The 17,329-nt window shown below is 46.9% G+C and overlaps 1 protein-coding gene across 2 annotated transcripts; it reads left to right on the top strand.

The window, feature by feature from the left end:
- Positions 1 to 323: 323 nt before the first annotated feature.
- Positions 324 to 16,964, top strand: c5h21orf91 (chromosome 5 C21orf91 homolog). 2 transcript variants are annotated; one of them, XM_006627766.3, is made up of 5 exons: positions 324 to 748; positions 4,213 to 4,346; positions 10,052 to 10,588; positions 12,175 to 12,237; positions 13,332 to 16,964. In XM_006627766.3, the coding sequence occupies exons 2-5, from the start codon at positions 4,220 to 4,222 to the stop codon at positions 13,496 to 13,498; spliced, it is 894 nt and encodes a 297-aa protein (XP_006627829.1). In that variant the 5' UTR covers positions 324 to 748; positions 4,213 to 4,219; the 3' UTR covers positions 13,499 to 16,964. The 2 variants fall into 2 exon arrangements, with proteins under 2 accessions (XP_006627829.1, XP_015197166.1); XM_015341680.2 differs by lacking the exon at positions 13,332 to 16,964 and adding an exon at positions 13,163 to 13,323.
- Positions 16,965 to 17,329: the final 365 nt, after the last annotated feature.

The following is a 17,329-nucleotide window of genomic DNA, read 5'->3' as shown; positions in this document are numbered from 1 at the left end:
AAATTCTCCACATGCTAAATTCTCCTTCCCTGAGAGTGTATCTCCAGTGCACAGCGCTTGTATACTCTGCGCCAGGTCTGCACGGTGCACACGCAATGGAAACAGCCGGACCGAGGCGCACAGCGGACCGTACCATCCATGACTTCACAGGGGTGGAGGGCCACCCCTGCTCACGAAACATTAAGCGCCCTGGCGGTTAAACACCAACAGTGTATGTTTATTTGTTTTAATTAAGTATCGTAAATGTCAGATAAGACCTCATAGCCTCGCTGAGTTGTGAGCCGACAAGCCACTCCGCGATACCTAAAATATAATGTCTCCCCCTTTGCACAGCTCCATCTCCCCCCCTTTGCTCGGGGGGGGGTTCGCACCATCGCTCGAAACAGAAACGGGGGAGGCGGTGTCAAAATCCATTCACCTTGGCCTCGGTCGGGTTGTTGTGAGTGGACTACTTCACACAGCGGGACACCATATGGGCACATAAAAAAAAAAGAAATCCGTTGAAAGGCTGGCGCCTTCCCGCGAGGAAGTTATCCCGTCGGCTTTATCGTCCAGGCGGAGGTCGGCCTTCCCTGCGTCCCGCGTCGTTGGTTTGCCCCGCGGTGGGGGGTTTTTCCACGCGGAGTTACAGGGAGCAGTGCGCTTCACAACAATAGTTCAGACCGAGCCGTGAGCCTGCGGGGACTGGGGGCTAGCTTTCCCCTTACCCACACAGCCTGAAGAAAAACAACTGAACAGGGCACGTCAGGTAAGATACCTGTGTGTGGGGAGGGGGTGCACCCTTCTCTGTCCGTTAGGTTTCTTGCTACGTCACTGGGGAGACAGTTTAACGCGTTTGCCCTGCGGTTTCGGGGTTGGGGGAGGAGGAGGAACTGAAGTTGCTTGTTGAGATCAGGGCTGCTGTGTTGTGGACCACAGATAGGAGAGATAAAAAAAAAAAAACAGGATTACCTCGTCGGTCAGGTGTATTAAAGGCGGGGGATATGTCGCCTGCTCCGGCTCGGTGGTTTGAATATCGCTCGTGTGTGTGTGTGGTCTTTAAACTGGGTTTGAAGCGAGCGACGTCAGGGGGGTCTCTCCACAAGTTCTGGTACCTCGTCGACACCTTTGTTTTCTTTCTAACGACAAGTCCATCGAGGGTGCCGTTGTCGGATGCGGTCCGCCGTAGCTGGGTTTCTCTTGTGCGGGTCGAGGGCTCCGTGGCCGAGTTTGAAACCCCTTCCGTCGAGAAGCGCGGTTGTTTTCCCCCGTTGAGAACTTTCTACCGAAATAACCCGTCGACATCTTGTGTCAAAGACTGGGCACACCGCCCTCGCTCACCTGCTCGGAAAGTGTAACCCGCTTCCCGAAATTAAAAAAAAAGGAGACGACGCCCGTTGTGTTGTGCCACTGGGTAAATAATGACGCGGGTCATTTAGTCAATTAATCAATTAAGCAAAGCGTAATCCGACTCGGCTGTTATAGACTGGAAAGTAAACAGTCGTAGACATTTGCCCACGTGGAGTGACCCTGAAAGGGCACGAAAGCGGCAAATTGTCGAAGGGTCTCAACTTCTTCTTTTAAAAGTCGTATTTTACGAGCTCCGTGGGTCGCACTTTCCCCAACACAACAAGAGACAACCAGCCAGCAGGATAAGAGGCTGTTTCAGACTTTTCGAACCACTTATTCCAAAAACTTTTTTTTTTTCCTTCTGCGAGGCTGCTTTCGTGTGGCGTGTATCGCAAATCTTTAGTTGGAGAGTGATTATAAGTCACTAGTCTTACTTTTCCTGTAAATGTAGAAATGGTTGAATTGCGGTAACCTTTAGAATAAATATAAAGAGGTATAAAGAAGCTTTATACGTCTGTCTCAGGCGTTGGTACTGTGACTTGTAACACGACCACAAAAGCAGAGGTTATGTAGGTTGTTGTAAATCACGAAGACCGCATGTCTTCGATAGAAAAATAAAATACCTATTTTCTTTGGGTATTGCACGACAAAAAAAACAACTATTTAAAGCTTTATCCAGCAGCTGGATATTCCAAATGCTACATTTGCCTGTCGAGATATGCGTTGCGTAGTCCCCTCTGAAGCACATTAGTCGCACAGCCCGATATGCTGCTTTGAAGCTGTGCAGCGCCAGCATGACATTTACACACAGTGCGCTGCATGGTGTTTACAGAGCCGTGTGTAACGTAGCGTGAAACTGGAGACGCCAGGCAACCCGAAGAGAAGACGCTGGACGTCCTGCTCACTTTTTTCTCATGTGGAGGGCGAGCTGCCTTCACCGGCTGAAGTTCAACTTGTCTGACGAGAGCTGTGCAGCCTGCAGCCCTCTGTCACATGAACGGGCACCAGTGGAGTGTCCAGGCTGTACCCACCCCCCCCAGTGAGAGCTCATGCAGGCCTCTTCCAGACAACACTTGATAAGTCCTTCCTGCCTTCGCTGGATCACTTCTGCTTTGTGCATCATTGATGCCTCGGAGGTGTGTTCTTTCGCAAGCCTCGTGCTCGGTGCAAGAGAAAATAGGAAGAAATGAGAAGAGAGGACAGCCGTGAAGAAACCTGGAGCCATGCCTTACCTTGTCTGGGCCCTCCCGCCAGCTGTGTTGGCCTGCGGAGCTCAATAACAGACTGAAAGTCCCCTCCGCAGACCAGCCGGTAAAATGAACGAGCTGCCTGATGCAGGGAAAGCCTGACAGCGTGCAATAAGAATAAGGAAACGGAGAAGCCTCAAGGTGATGGTGTGCAAAACAAAGACACTTTTTTCCCTTTTTGCATTTTTTTTTCTTTCGTTCTTTATTCCGCGAATGAAACTTCCCTACCCGCTGGATAAAACCTTTTTTTTTGCCAGGCGGAATGAATTTGAGATTTCATCATGTCACTGTGAAATGAATAAGAAGGTTTTCCAGTATTGGTTGTCTGTGTACAGGTATATTCTGTAGGAAAATACCCCCAGAAGTGCCAGCCCTGTTTGTAGATTTTAATATTGTCCCGTGCCATCGCATTATCTGCCTCTCCATTTTGATCTGTGGCGTCCTTGCCATGGTTCATCCTTTGCTAAGCAACTGCTGGGTTCATATGCTGGTTCTTTCTATGCTGAATTCTTTCCGTGTTCTGTATTTTCTGAAGAGAAATAACTCCTCTTCAGAAAATCCTTTATTCCTGGTAAGGATTGTAGCCACAATGAACTTGTCATAGAATCATTAAAACTGAATATATGCTAATAAACCATGGATAGGTGGTGATTGATTTCTGTGTTATTATTTCTCAAAAGCTCCGATTTACTTGATTGGTACATACCATGTAGGGTTGGATTACTGAGTCAAATTGCTTAAAATGCATGTGAACAATAGCACAGCAGCCTGTTTCTTCATCTGAACAAGCTTCTCAGAAGGTTGAAATGCAGAGTGTTCCTTTGAAGCTGGTGTCTTTTAGAGAGACAGTCTTTGTTCAGACTTGCAGTGGAATTTCTAACTCTTGGAGCTCCACGCTGAGTGTGTGTTAAGAGTTTTTCTTGTTAGGGACACCATGAAGCTGGAAGTGCGGGTTTTTTTTCTCTAAAACACGTTTACGGATAGAGCCTTATTAACGGTGTGTCAGGTGTTTTTAATACTTAACTCTTTCTGAGTAGATGGATTAAAATAAACATGCGTAACTTGCATACTCTGTTTTAAAAATGCAAGTTCCCACCTCCAGTTTGATGTCAGTGCTAAACCCCCTTGAATGAGATTACCCATGTCTGTCCTGGAAAGCAGACTACTACAGTACTACAGGGTGCTGCTGTCAGTGATTTAAATAGTGGACTTAAATAGTACGGTCTAAATCCGTTTACCACAGCAAAGCCCAGAGGCCTGGCTTGCTTCCGGAACGACTGGCTCCCTCTTTGGAGCGAGCGGATACGAGCATCGGAGGATAGGAAAGAGAGGAGGCCGTGCGTTCCTTCTGGTTTGCTCTGTGGTTAGTTGCTCAGTGATCCCAGAATCTCACCCAGTACCCTGAAAGAAGTCCAGACCTCTGTACTGTATGTGGCAGCTTTTCAGCGTTTAGCGTGATTGAACAGTTGTTCAGTGCTTCACGTGTTGTTGCCCTTTTTCAAGCGCACAATGCTGCCGTTCTGAAAACCCTTTGTTCGGGAAAAGCTGACCGGAAGAGCCGGGTGCTGCCCTGATTGTAAACCCCGCCATTCAGTCCTTTCTTTCCATTCCCCCCCCCCCGGTGTTTGCTTTCCAGGGGCAACATGAACGAGGAGGAGCAGTTCGTCAACATCGACCTGAACGATGACGACTTCTGCAGCGTGTGCAAACTGGAGACGGACTCGGGGACGCTGTCCTTCTGTCACGTGTGCTTCGAGCTGAGCATCGAGGGTAAGACCCAGGAGGGCCCAGCCTGAAGGGAAGACCGTGGCTTCTGGCTCGGCCTGGATCTGCTTTGCGACTTCTAGGGGAGACGTTGATCCCGCCGATGGCCGATTGACTCCGTTGCCTCCTTAGCTGAGCTCAGACACCAGGTGTCCGAAACTGCAGATTGTGAGAACTCACTTTTGTAGGGGAAATGGTAAATGTGCGCCCCCTCCGCTTTTGAGGAGACCCTTAAAAAGGGCCTGAACTTTTCTTTCAGGAAAATAATCCTCTGCATTTTGGGTTACAGCTTCTTTGATCATTATTGATAATCTGTTTTCTGTTCTCCTGTGTTTTACTATGAGGTGAGTGTGATCTTGCACATGGATCACAGGTCTGAAGAACCTCACCACTGGACTCTACAGCCACTCAAAATGAGAATCGCCTGTCTGTTAGAAATTGCAGTGCTCAGATGTGTTTCTTAGAAGCTCTTTAATTCCAGCCTTCAAACGCATCAAGGAAGTGCTGTCGGCATATTCAGGAATCTTTTCCTCCCAGTTCTCTTTCCCATTAATGCTGGTGTTTTGCATTGTGATGTGGGTCTGTGACAGCTAATTCGTTATAATTAAGAACCTGCCTACAATCATTAAACACTTGCACTCAAAGGGATTCTTTATGGTGTGATGCTCAATTGCTCTGACACCTGTCCTCACAATTGGTTTTCTGGGCTTGAGGAAACCCAGGTGCTTCTATTTACTGCCCCCCTTTTCTATTGGAGCAAAAGGTTTTTGTGTCTTTTTAATACCTTTTGTTGAAAATAAATACAGCCTGTGCCAGGTATCGTGATTGACAGTCATGTTTATTTGCGGCTTCTCTTATAAGTTTTAGTTCTTCCCAGTAATGTAACCTCTCACCCGAGAGGGTGTTGAGTGGTAAAAAAACACGCCTGGGCAGAATTCTGAACACTGTGAAGCAAGTTCAGGAAGTCTGTTGGTTCTGCGGTTTTACGTAATGGAAGCAGATGTTGCTGTATCATCTGCACTGCATGACAGACACGCAGAGTTGGTTAACCCACATACCTCTAGGAAAGAGGCATCTGCTTGAACTGCAAGCCTGGAAGGTGGATGTGGAGCCACATGATCCTGTGAACTTCCTGTAGGCCAGCTACCCTGCCTCCTCGGTTACCGAGGTTTAAAATTAAAAGTGCTGAGGCCGTCTTGCAAAGGAGGTCTCGGAAACTGCTGTCCTGGCAGGTCTGCTCAGGTTTTCCCCTGTGCCCAAGGAGAGCTGTGGGGAAAGAGAAAACTGAAATCTCTTCGGAAGCTTGAATGGGACCTGGGTGATCTGCAGCTTCTTCACTGATGAGTCAGTGAAGGCTTTGGGGTGCTGTGGTAAACGCTCTGGCAGCTGGCCGCTGGGCTCCGGGATATCAGCGCTCTGTTTTCCCCTGGCCTGTTATCTGTGCTTGAGGATTATCCTGTCTGACCTAAGTGCTTACACAGGGCCCTGTGCTTCTTTATCAGCGACATTGGTTTGACTGTCGTCCCATGAAGGATTTTGTTCTGAAAACTGCTTAGTTTAAAGTGGAATACTTAGTGTCTCACTTCGATACTTGGTGTCTCAAATGTCACTTTTTGTAATATGGTTCATGACTAAAAAAAATAATAACTTTTTTTCTCCTTGGGGAGTAGTAGAGTTCATGTCATTACAACACCAAGCTCTGTAACAGCAGAAAAAACACCAAGTAGAGAAAGATGCTTGGGGGATGCATTTTTTCATCATGTGATAGCACAGACAGATCCTTTGTTTGCTCTTGCTGTCATGATCTTTGTGCAGCATTTAACAGAGGCACTAGGCTTTAACCCCCAAGGTAGCTATCCGGTAGGTTAACCCCAGTAGCAAATCACAACTGCTTGATGATGGAAGGCATTTTATAGGCTGTTGAATAGTGTGTCAGTGGTGCTTATCACAATGCCTATTAAGTGTATTGCCACACCAATACAAAACAATGCAATGGCAGCATGTGTCAGCTTCTGTCTTCTTTTTTTTTTTTTTTTAATCTTTTTCTAGGACTTCATGCATTTCTTGCTAGCACGAACTTTGTGCAGCTTTCACTGTGGCATTTGGCTGGAGCCTCTGAAGTTCCCAGCAGCAGCTCTGCAGACCTGCTTGTCAGGGTTTTACAAACCACAAGGCTTTTTGAGCCCGACGGCTGCAGGTTGCATCGCGATAGCGTCCGACGATCAACAGAAAGAAGGCCGTTTCCAGAGCTATCGCAGCTGTCTTCGGTTTTTGACGATAAGACCCCAGTGCAGCTGGAGGAGGAGAAGAGGTTTAGCAGATGCACAGTTTTTCATTGCATTGTCTGGAATTAACCCTGGAAGATCGGCATATATCTGTGTATTTGCACGTGGGACCTACCAGGTTAATCGACAGCTTCGCAGCTGGATCTGAATAATCGCAATGATCGGCCTTGTTGGCTGTGAAAAGAGGAGGAGGATCATGTTGTTCAGTGTCGAGACGTTGTTTACTTCTCATCGACGAGCTGCACAAAGAGGTCCTGGATTGGAAGGGGTGGGCAGCAAAGTACTTTTTGTGCATCCTGGCATGAAAGCTTTTTTTTTTTTTTTTTTGGACAGAAGTGGCTTCGTTTATACTGCTGCCCGTGGTGACAAGCTCATCAGCTGCCACCAACAGCGGCACACAGGGTGACTTGATGCCTTGCTGTGGGCCTAAGCCGTTTCAGAGCTAGTTATTCTTGTGACAAGACTGGGCTGGGCTGCATTTTGTCTTCAGGACAGACGGGTGTTGGTGTTGCAGTTTGTTTTAGGACCAAAGCCAAGGTCTAGTGTGGTCAGAGGCACAGGGGTGTGCCTTGAAGATAGTGCTTCAAAAATGGACAAACAGTTCTCCACGCTGAAAATAATGCCTTAACAAGAGTACACAACCTGAAAAGTTTTTTGCACAGTGATCTCTTTAATAACTCCAGTGAGAGTCCGGAAAACCTTGCTCTGAACGGAAAGCCCACTTACAATAATCAAGTACTACAACTAAAGTACTTATTTTTTTGAAAAGGTTGACGTTCCGGACTCCAGGAGGATTGTGGGGCATATGACTTGGTTGCATTTTTGACCATTTTAGAAGCGTTTAGAGCCTTGTGTGTGAAGCACAAAGCTGCTTACACGCTATAAAATTGATTCCCGGCAGTCCTTAAGCAGGTCGGCTTTGATTTTAAAGGACACCAGTGAATGAGCTGCATCAGTGCCATGTGGCTCTGTGGGTCACGGCCTCGCTTCACCCAGAGAGGAGACATGGGGCTGAACCACAGTACAAACCAGGTGTCTCACCTCTTATGTCATCAGTTCTCTGTAACAGGGTTAGTGGTTTAGCTTTCTTGTAACGGAGGAAGCTACTTGATGCATTCAAAGTCTCTACCAACAGGCCTTCTGAAGCGCCAGTTCCCATGTCTCTCTTGCTGTCGGGTCGTGGTAGAGTGGAAACTGGATACACCAGGTCGTGATCTTCAATTCACAAGCTCTAAACTAGTCAAGGCGAAGAACTGACCTGCTCAGGACCTGGCTGTAGCACATGGCACTAATTTCTGCATGACGCCGAGGTCACACAGTTGGCCATGTCGCTGCTGACTGCCTGTTAATACCAAGATGTTCCAGCTGTGAAAGCCACTGCAGGTTTCAGGGGATTAGTTGTGCCTTACCTCTGGGGGATTCATTGGCTGCCTGTAGCAGTCGTGCATCGTGCTTGTTCTCTTTGTTGTGGCGCTCGCTGTGAATGTGCGTGTTCCTGTTGTTGAAGCAGGCGAAGTCGAGGAAGGAAGTCCATGCACGACGGGTGTGGTTTCAGTATTTTGAGCACTTTGCGATGGTCCCCCCACCCAACAGTAGTCATTCCTTTAGAAGTAACCTGATTAATGGCATTGGGTATCTTCTGTTCTGTTTGTGCTATGCCTTTAAACTCAGGCATGAGATGAGTGCTGCCTCAAACTCCAGAAGTGCACGGCTTCATGTAATGTGACGATTCTGTGCTGCTGCTCAAGTGTCAAGGCCCTGCTTGTCTTCATCGACTCTGGAAAGTTTTTCTCCACTTTTAACTCGTTTACATCATGGGTACTTACTTGAACCAGGAAGGGCAGATGAAGTGTTTTTTTTTTTTTACAGCAGTTACCGGAGGGTTTTTTGTAGATGCAAGGGGTTGTTTAATCGCAGTTACCTGAAAGCACTGGAGTGCAGGTGAGGAAATGCAAAGCGTTTAGGCAGGCTCAGTAGATCACATGCTCAGACATATTTACTGGCACAGCATAGGGGATTTTCCTGTTTCCCTTATTTTTAGGCAAAGACGTTGATGAAGGGGGTGGTAACAATGGTTTCTGAGAAGAACAAAAGACATTCCTAGCCTTTCCTTTATGTAACAGCGCAAAGGTCCTGTTTTCAAAGTGCCAGGTGTTTTGCACAAAAATTAAGTCCATTTCTTTAGCCTTAGCAGCGATCAGCTTACTGAGCTAGGCGATGACTGTGAAAACAAAGCTATTCAGTCTTAGGTGGGTAATCCATGATGAAAATAGACATTCCAATTAGGTGGACTGAAAGTTCTCCTTCGTGTGCATTTTTAAATTTGTTTTATCCTAGCTATGCACATTTTTTATGCTGCTTTTGTGCTTGTTGTTATTTTAATGTAGTCAATAATATTGTGGTGCCGCTCAAGAGTTTCCGTTGGATTCATTTGAATAACTTTGCATAGCAAGCGCTCAGTCGTTTGTCTCTATAGGCGCAGAACAGAAACCATAAAAATGCCAAAGAGAGCAGCGGTGGCCCTCAATTATAAACCAGGTGTCGCTTCCTGAAGACACCAGATGTCAATATAATCCTGTTCCACTGGCAGGACTCACTGCACTTGGTCATTTGACATTTCTCGGTCAAAAATCCCAAAAGCTAAATAATCAAGTACTGTGTTCAGGGCAGGGTGATTTGTGTTTGCATGCTGTTTTCTTCTGTGTCTTGAAATATTACTTGCACCGTTGAGGAAAAATAGAATAAAGTGTGAGAATGTAGCTGGCACTGGCTGTCGAGATGGGGCCAAGTGTGCAAGGGGGTGGTTTTTCTGAGCAGGTATTGGTGTTTTTCTGCACAGCTTTTGGTGCTTTTCTGTGCAGTAAGTCTTTTGAGATGGTAGTGTAGGGATGCAGGAACTCCCAGTGTGGTAGGTTTTTTAATGGACGGCCATCTGGAGAGAAAAGTGGGCTCTGTCCTGAAACAGACACTTGTAAGGGCATTTCATACACCAGTCACGGCCCCAGTCAAGCTCTTGGGTTTTCAAAAATGTCTCATTTAAGACAAAGCAAACGAGAACTTGTCAGTCACTCCCAGAGCCCAAGGGCAGGTGTGCTGTCTGTACCTGAATCCTGCGCTAGGTATCGTCTTTGTCTTCCTCCCTCTTTGAATGCTGATCTGTCTCGCGCCAGGCTGATTTAACCACGGCAGTGCGTGTCTTATAAGCCGGACTTCCTTTTAGCATTATATCTGCTTCGATATTTTTATCCCAAACACGATTATAAACTTTAACTCCTGTGTTGGCTTTCGCAGTTGGAGTCGATTCGGTTTTAATAAATGCCATATCAAGAAATGGGGGGAAGCTGGGGTCGTTCAGCTGCACTCTTTGCTCATCGAGAAGGCAGCGCCTCTTTTGTCAGTGACGCGACGTGTCTCTCTCGATTTCAGGTGTCCCCAGTTCCAGTCTTCTGCACTCGAAGTCCCTGCGGGGCCACAGGGACTGCTTCGAGAAGTACCACCGCATAGCCAACCAGAAACTGAACCGAACCAAAGCGTCCCGCAGCACCTACGAGGGGGTGAAGAACGCCTTGAGCCAAAAATTCAGCCGCATTGTGCAGTACGCTCAGAACAAGGAGGCGGTGTCGGACTCCGGGCTGCAGGGGTCCCAGCACGAGTTGCTGTGCTACAACCCGCAAGGGGACCACAAGCTGGTGCCCCAGGCGGACTCTCAGGTCCCCCGCTACGCGCCGCGCTGGGCCGAGGGCACGGGCGCGGCGCTGCCGGCCTGCGCCAAGGGCATGCTGGCGTGCCCCTCCGCGGGGGAGCTGGGGCTGAGCATGCTGGGACACGGCGGCGACGGCTCGTTCTGTTCTGAGAGCCTGCTGTGGGCCGGCGGGGGGCGGGCCCCTCGTCGGGCGGAGCAGGCGTCCGGAGAGAGCCAGGACACGGCGCAGTGCAGGCACGAGTTCCACAGCCGGGAGGAGTGTGAGTGGGCTCTTTCTGATCTACTTATCACCTTAATTCATGCAAGGAGGGGCAAGAACAGGGAGCTGAGTAGGGCCAGTAGAGTTTCTGCTGAGGCTGTATAGGTGTGATTAATCATTAATAATTCCTTACACGTATATAGCACTTTTCTGGATACTCCACTTAAAGCCGTATCTAGCTAATAGGGACTCCCCTCTACCGCCACCAATGTGTAGCCCCACTTGGATGATGTGAGGACCTCCAAAGTGCACTAGTACGCTCACCGCTCACCGCTCACCAAACACCAGCTACCAGTGGGGAGGAGAACAGAGTGATTAAGCCATTTCAGAGATGGGGATTATTAGGAGGCCATGATTGGTAAAGGGCAGGGGGAAACTTGGCCAGGACACCGAGGTACTCGTTTTGGGAGGCTCACCCGAAGGACAGAGCTTTTTTTTTTTACTGTATTATAATAGTGTCCCCATTACTATACTGGGGCATTAGACTATAGTAATGGGGTACTATAGTAACAGACTGAAGGGTGAGGGCCCCCTACTGGTCCATCAGCACTCCATCACTCCAGGCACCCCTTACAAGGAGGGATGGGGATGAAAAGCCACGTGTCTGCCCAGATTCGTGTCATTGTACTGTGCCCCTGGCTCTCTCTCTCTGAAAAGGGAGCAGAAGATGGAGGGGTGTGTTTGAGATCGGACAGCTTCCCACCCCGTCCGATCTCAAACAGCGTGTTACGCTGTGGGCAGTATGCCTCTCCACTACAGGGAGGGAAGGGGCTTGATTCTGCTCTCAGATTCCTCTGCTGCGGGGAGGGTTTTGTTTTCCCGAGATTTTTCTCTTCCACCTCCCAGCCTGGACAAAGCCAGATCTTTGTGGCAGACAGCCGTGACGCAGCTGCCCTGCTGTCTCCGCGTCTCCTCTCTTGTCCCTGCGACACCGTTCCCCTGCAGAGAAAAGGCTCATGCCTCCGTTGACGCAGGAGGTGTCCTTGGACTAAACTTCTGTCGTCAGGGCTGTATTTTGTGGCTTAAAATAGCCCTTTTAACCGTTTGAAGTATTTTTCCAGTTATGATGAAGGCAATTTTACTTGCAAATGGCCTTCAAGTTGCCAGGTTTCATACTGAGCGTTTCTATGCAAATGCACAGGAATGAAAGGGGGTTATTCTTTTCAAATTAATATTTTATCTCATTAAAAAAAGTAGCTCCAAGTAGAGTACGAGGGACAGGTACCAAATTACATGTCATTCAACATGGAAAGAATCTTGATGTTCTGCTTTCAACACGCTGGGTATCACTACATCACCCCCTGTCCTTGGAACAAGCTTCACCACTGTATTTCGTAGCAATCAACAACTTATTTACTTGACAGTCCACTGGGTTAATTTACCACTTAAGCAGTTTTTTTATGGTAAAAAAATCAACTTTGGGACAGTCAGTGGTCCACTATAAGAGAACCTCTGTGTAAACTTGCATATTTGTTCTCGTGCTGTGACTTTCCTAATTATTGGGGCAATATCAACCAGAAGTTAAAGCAATATAAATACACTGTTGTAGTTCTTTTTGCAGCTGTAACTTTCCTCATTCTTTTGCAGTGTCAAGAATGACCGTTGAAGAGCTGAGAGAGCTGAAAGAGAAGTTCCTTGTGCGGGTTCGAGGTAAGAAATGAACTTTTCCTGTGATTTTTTTTATAGAGTTTAACCTTAAAAGGGGGGTTGTCGCCACCTCTCCTCCAATTGGCACTGATCCTCCTGCCTGGGGGCGTTGCCGTCTGTGACGTGTTATGATGTGATTGGCTGGAAGGCAGGTAGATTGGAGGAGGCTGCTCCACTTCCTCATTCTACCCAGTGTGCAGTCGTGGGGTTAACGATATAAATGAAAATCGGTAATTCTACTTTTTCTAAAAGGCGTTAGTTTTTTTTTTCTAGACAGAATTTACCACCAAGTTAAATTTGCCCCATATTGCTTCTAAAACAAAGTAAGGTTGTTTTAAATTGCACATGCACAAATGCATTAATCTACATGGCGACAACAATAAATATGTAAATTATACACTTACACATCGTATTTTGAAGAACTTCATTTGATGTCCTCCTTTTTTGAAGTAACGTACGTATTTGGGGAGATTTATGCGCATTCTGATCAGTCACTATTGCATTTTTCTCCTCGGAGACCAAATGTTCATCAGGTCACACAGCCTAATAAAGACACAGGAGCTCTTCTGTTAACTGTTTGACTGTTAACACGCATCCTTTTAATTTCATCTTGGTCAAACATGCACTAAAAAGACGGAGAGGATTGAGTGGGGAGCTGTGTCAGTGTATGAGGGCTGCAAGGAAACTAGAATGGGTTAAATATACGTTGGAAAGAAATGTAATGTTTCGGGTATAGAGCAGCTGTGAGATGTGAGGGAGAGAGGAAGGGTAGCAGGGTAACAAGCACAGAATAGGAGAGAACTGGCACACTGGTGAGAAAGAGTAGGCAAACAAAAGGCAAATTGGGAGGAAAGGTGTGTAAAGCTGAGATCTGTATCACTCAGCCATTCATTCAGTCGTTATTCTTGTATATCGCCTTCCCATGCAGAGCACATTAGAGAATTCTGTCATTGAATGGAGAGGATTTCAGACAGGACGAGTCGACCGACAAACTGCTGTGCGGTCTTGGGCACGTGGCCCAGGGCTGGTGTGTGGCCTGCCGAGTCTGGGATGGCGTGACTCATGGGGCTGCTGTGCTGTGTGTCTTCGTTCTACAGCCGTGTTCGAGGAGCTGACGGTGGCGGTCCAGGAGAAGGACTCGCTGGCCTCGGAGCTGCACGTCAGACACATCGCCATCGAGCAGCTCTTCAAGAACTGCGCCAAGCTGCCCTGGCTCCAGATCGGGAGAGCGGGGGCGAAGCCCAGCAGCGCGCCCGTGGAGTGAGCGCCCGGACCCGCGTTTCCCGAGGAGGGGGCGGAGCCACGCGGAGAACGCCCGTCTCCTCCAGCCCCTCCCACCTGCTGCCCCGTGACGATGTTTAAAAATCGCAACCTGAACCGACTGGGGGGCTTTGGAAATGGGCTTCACGCCATTGGAGGACCCCAATTGCAACTCGGAGGGGTTTTTCAGGTGGCCTCCTAAGTAACACTGCCAAAACTCAGGACGAAGCGCTGGGGCTGCCTGGGGCACTCTCTCCTGAATGAAGCATGAGACTTTTTTTTTTTTTTTTTACGAAAAAGGGGGCTTAAGAGTCTGAGATGGAACAGGTGTTTTTCGACAAGCGGATCGACTCGAGCTCCCCCAGGTGTTGGGTGTTGTGTGTTTCGCTCTGCTGTGCTGCGGTGGCCTTGGGGCTCTGGGATAGTGATGCACTGCTGGACAGGCGTCAGGGCACCCGAAGGCGGCAGTGGGACGGACGCGGACCGAGCTGGCCGGTAGCCCAGCGGGTCCAACCCCTCGCGCCGTTCTGCGAAGCCGCGAGCCGGATGGTCTCCCATGATCTATGCAGAACCGGGAATGGTTCAGGGTTTGTAAAAAAAAAAGTCAAATAAACGTAAGACGGGATTTTTAAGAATCTTATAAAAACTATAAGCAGTGTTTTTGAAAAAAATGACTTGAGTGTATGACTTTTGGTTATTTATTTAAATCATTTCTGTTAATAATGGAGAGGGCCTGCCCCAAATCTTTAATTTTTCCAGTGTGTTTTAAAAAGCAGAAATTTTGTGCAAATTGTTTCTTCAACCGTGTGACATGAATGACCTATAACAGTCCATACATCCTCCTTTTTTTAACTTCCAGTGTGGTCCAAGTTGACATCGCACTGCAGAACATGACTTAAATAATTTAAAAGCAAACAGCTAATCGAAATGTCTTCAGCCTGCCCCCTTTTCAGATTGACATTTTAAATTTTTTTATTTGAGCCTTTTAGTTCTGAGAATCTTATCTAAAGTGTGTTTCATAGTGTTAAAGTACCTTGTTTGCTTAAGGATTTCAGGATGGATTGATTTGTCAGTGCAGGACAGATCCACAGCTGTTTTCCAAGATAAATACGCACATTTGGTCCTGTGGAATTCCAGGTGATGCACTTTTTCACCTGAAAGCGAGATAGGTGGGATTTTCTGTCACGGCAATCTGTTGCGCATGGGGTGGTGAGTGGAGCTACCAAGTTATTTTACTGGTTATTTCAAGCTACCTAGCATTAAGAACATTTTAGTAGAGCTATGAACAGAAGTAGCACAGAATAAAGACATCATAAATGTTCAGGTCCTATACAACCTGCTTCAAAAGCTCAAATTCTCATGTCTCCGACAAGAATGCGTCAATAGCAGTTAAATTTGTCATGGATACCACCAGGCTATCCGCTCCATTGCACCATTGAGCTATTTTATCTACAGAGCTGGCAGTGGTAATAAAAACATGTGTGGGCTAGGGGGGGACTCGTTCATGCACTGGGCCACATGAACAGTCTGCTGCATCTGAAAACGAAAAACAAAAAAAGTAGTTTTCAGGCAAGGAGGCAGCGAAGGCACATTTCAGATATGAGTTTTCTTTTTTTTTGAAGATGGCAGCAGCTGTAGCCAGCAATGACATAAAATTTCTGCAAGAAACGGAGCAGGTGTACGCCGCACCCGCACGGAGTAAAAAAAATTACGGCTTAGTGTACAACTTCAACATGTGCAGGTTTCAGATATGAGCTCAGTCGGGACAGAAAGTGAACATTGACGAAACCGGTGCTTTCAGAGAGTCGTTGTTAAATGTTTACAGGGGATGCTCTTCGCTCTGGCCTCAAGTCTCATGAGAAAGAGATCTGGATTGCAGTTACTCTTAATTATCCACAAACAGACCAAAGCCTTTGTACCAGAGCTGAATTTGCATTTTACGTTCAGTAGTAGTAGCCTGCAATTATGAGGAGCAGCTAAGGTCTTCATCCATTTCTGCTCTTTGCATAAAGGGTAAATATCGCAAACCAACCAAACAATGCACAACCACCAGAATGTTAAATGTTAATACAAGTATTATTGAAGAGTGACGTTTTTTTACCAATGTAATTTTTTGTACAGTTAAGGGTTAAATATGTTCTTGCTGTAGTCGTTACTGACTTGTATGTTGCTGTATAAGATTTTCTTGTCACTCCACATGGCTAGTGGAAGTGAGGACTTTATGTGACTGATTTCTGCTTCTTTTTGTTTATTTATGGGTTTTTTTTATTACGGCATTTGTTTAGTGTGTTTAGATGACTGTTTTTTTTTTTGTGTGTGTGAATTTTTTCTTCTTGTGGTTCGTTTCTACAGTTTAGGCTTTTGTTTTTTCTGTGTGTGAGACGTGCGTCTGGACAGAAACTGTCCCCGGCGCAGATGTTCAGTCCGCTGCGTAGGCTCAGGTTCCGGCCGGAGGAACTGTTCATTAAGAGCTGGTTGCCTTTTTGGTACAGTCGAGATCTTCAAAGTCACTGAGAATAAACACAGACGTCCCACTTGGGCAAATCCCTATTAATTTATCCAGAAGGGGGAAGAAAAGATGTTGACTATTTTTAAACCTGCATTCAGACATCGTAACGAAATGAAATCGCATGCCTTTTAACTTGGGACGTGAATGAGCAGGAACGAAGTAAAAATTATCCGTGTATTGCTGGAGGTTCGCTTCTCTCTTTATAAGAGAATTCGGCACGTTTGTTTGACCCTGCTGGGGTGTGGATATGGGGAAAAAAAAACGATTCCAGTTTAATGACTAGTGCGTGACTTTGTGTGCGTTATGTTTATCCGCCTTCTGCTGCTGAACACTTCTCGTAGGAAATTGAGTTTTTGGTTCTTGGGATTTTCTCACTGCCTTTCTTCTGTCCGGTCAAAACGTGGCACACTAAACGATCTCTTGGCATGTTATTTTTGTTTTTAAACCCAAGTCGTTGTGAGGTGCGATGCGTCTCAGCAGAGCGATTTCCCCGGAGCTGTGGGATGCGTGATCATTTGTCGCGCAGATACGATACGAATGCGAATCTGTGATGATTTTTGAACCCTCATCCAGGCTTGGTTTCTAGATTTCCTAAAAACCAGGGCGCGGTATCCCAGATATCTTTCAACCCATTTTAGATACGAGGCCCAGAGCCTAAGGTGTCGGATAAAAAGTGGAACTCCCACTTGACGTTTAGGAAACCTTTTCAATGCACTAGTGAGCTGCCTTAAACGAGACCCCTGTTCAGTCCGTCAGCTCTCCAGCTTCACAGAAGCGGCGTTTTCATTTTCTTTACACTCCACGTTATTTCTGTAGCCTGTCGGGTTACACTTTGCCTTGCAACCATGAAGTTAAATTTGCAATAACTGTCTATTGAATTTACTGCCTGTGTTGAATTATTGTGCTGCGGTGATGTTTTGTATTTTTACCAAAAAAAAATAAAATAAAGTATTTTCCTACAGTTTTGTCGTCGTGTGTTGTATTAATTTATGGGAAAGGTGAGTTGAGCCCTCTAGTGGTGAAATAGTTACGCTACCATCCGTTCAACCTTCCACTATTCGTTTCCTCGTATTTTATAATAATAAATACCCATTCTAATGAGCGCTTTTGTGGACACTCCACTCAAAGCGCTTTACGGGTAACGGGGACTGCCCTCCACCTGCAACAGTGTGCAGCCCCACCTGGATGATCTACCAGTACACTCCCCACACACCAGCTCCCAGTGGGGAGGAGAGCCAGCGATGAAGCCAGTTCATAGATGGGGATTATTAGGCCATGACTGTTAAGGGCAGGGGGGAATTTGGCCAGGACCCCGGTATTTCGCTC

Source organism: Lepisosteus oculatus, chromosome 5, assembly GCF_040954835.1.
Source record: "Lepisosteus oculatus isolate fLepOcu1 chromosome 5, fLepOcu1.hap2, whole genome shotgun sequence".
Classification (NCBI taxonomy): Eukaryota; Metazoa; Chordata; class Actinopteri; order Semionotiformes; family Lepisosteidae; genus Lepisosteus; species Lepisosteus oculatus.
This window is presented reverse-complemented; position numbering and strand designations above follow the sequence as displayed.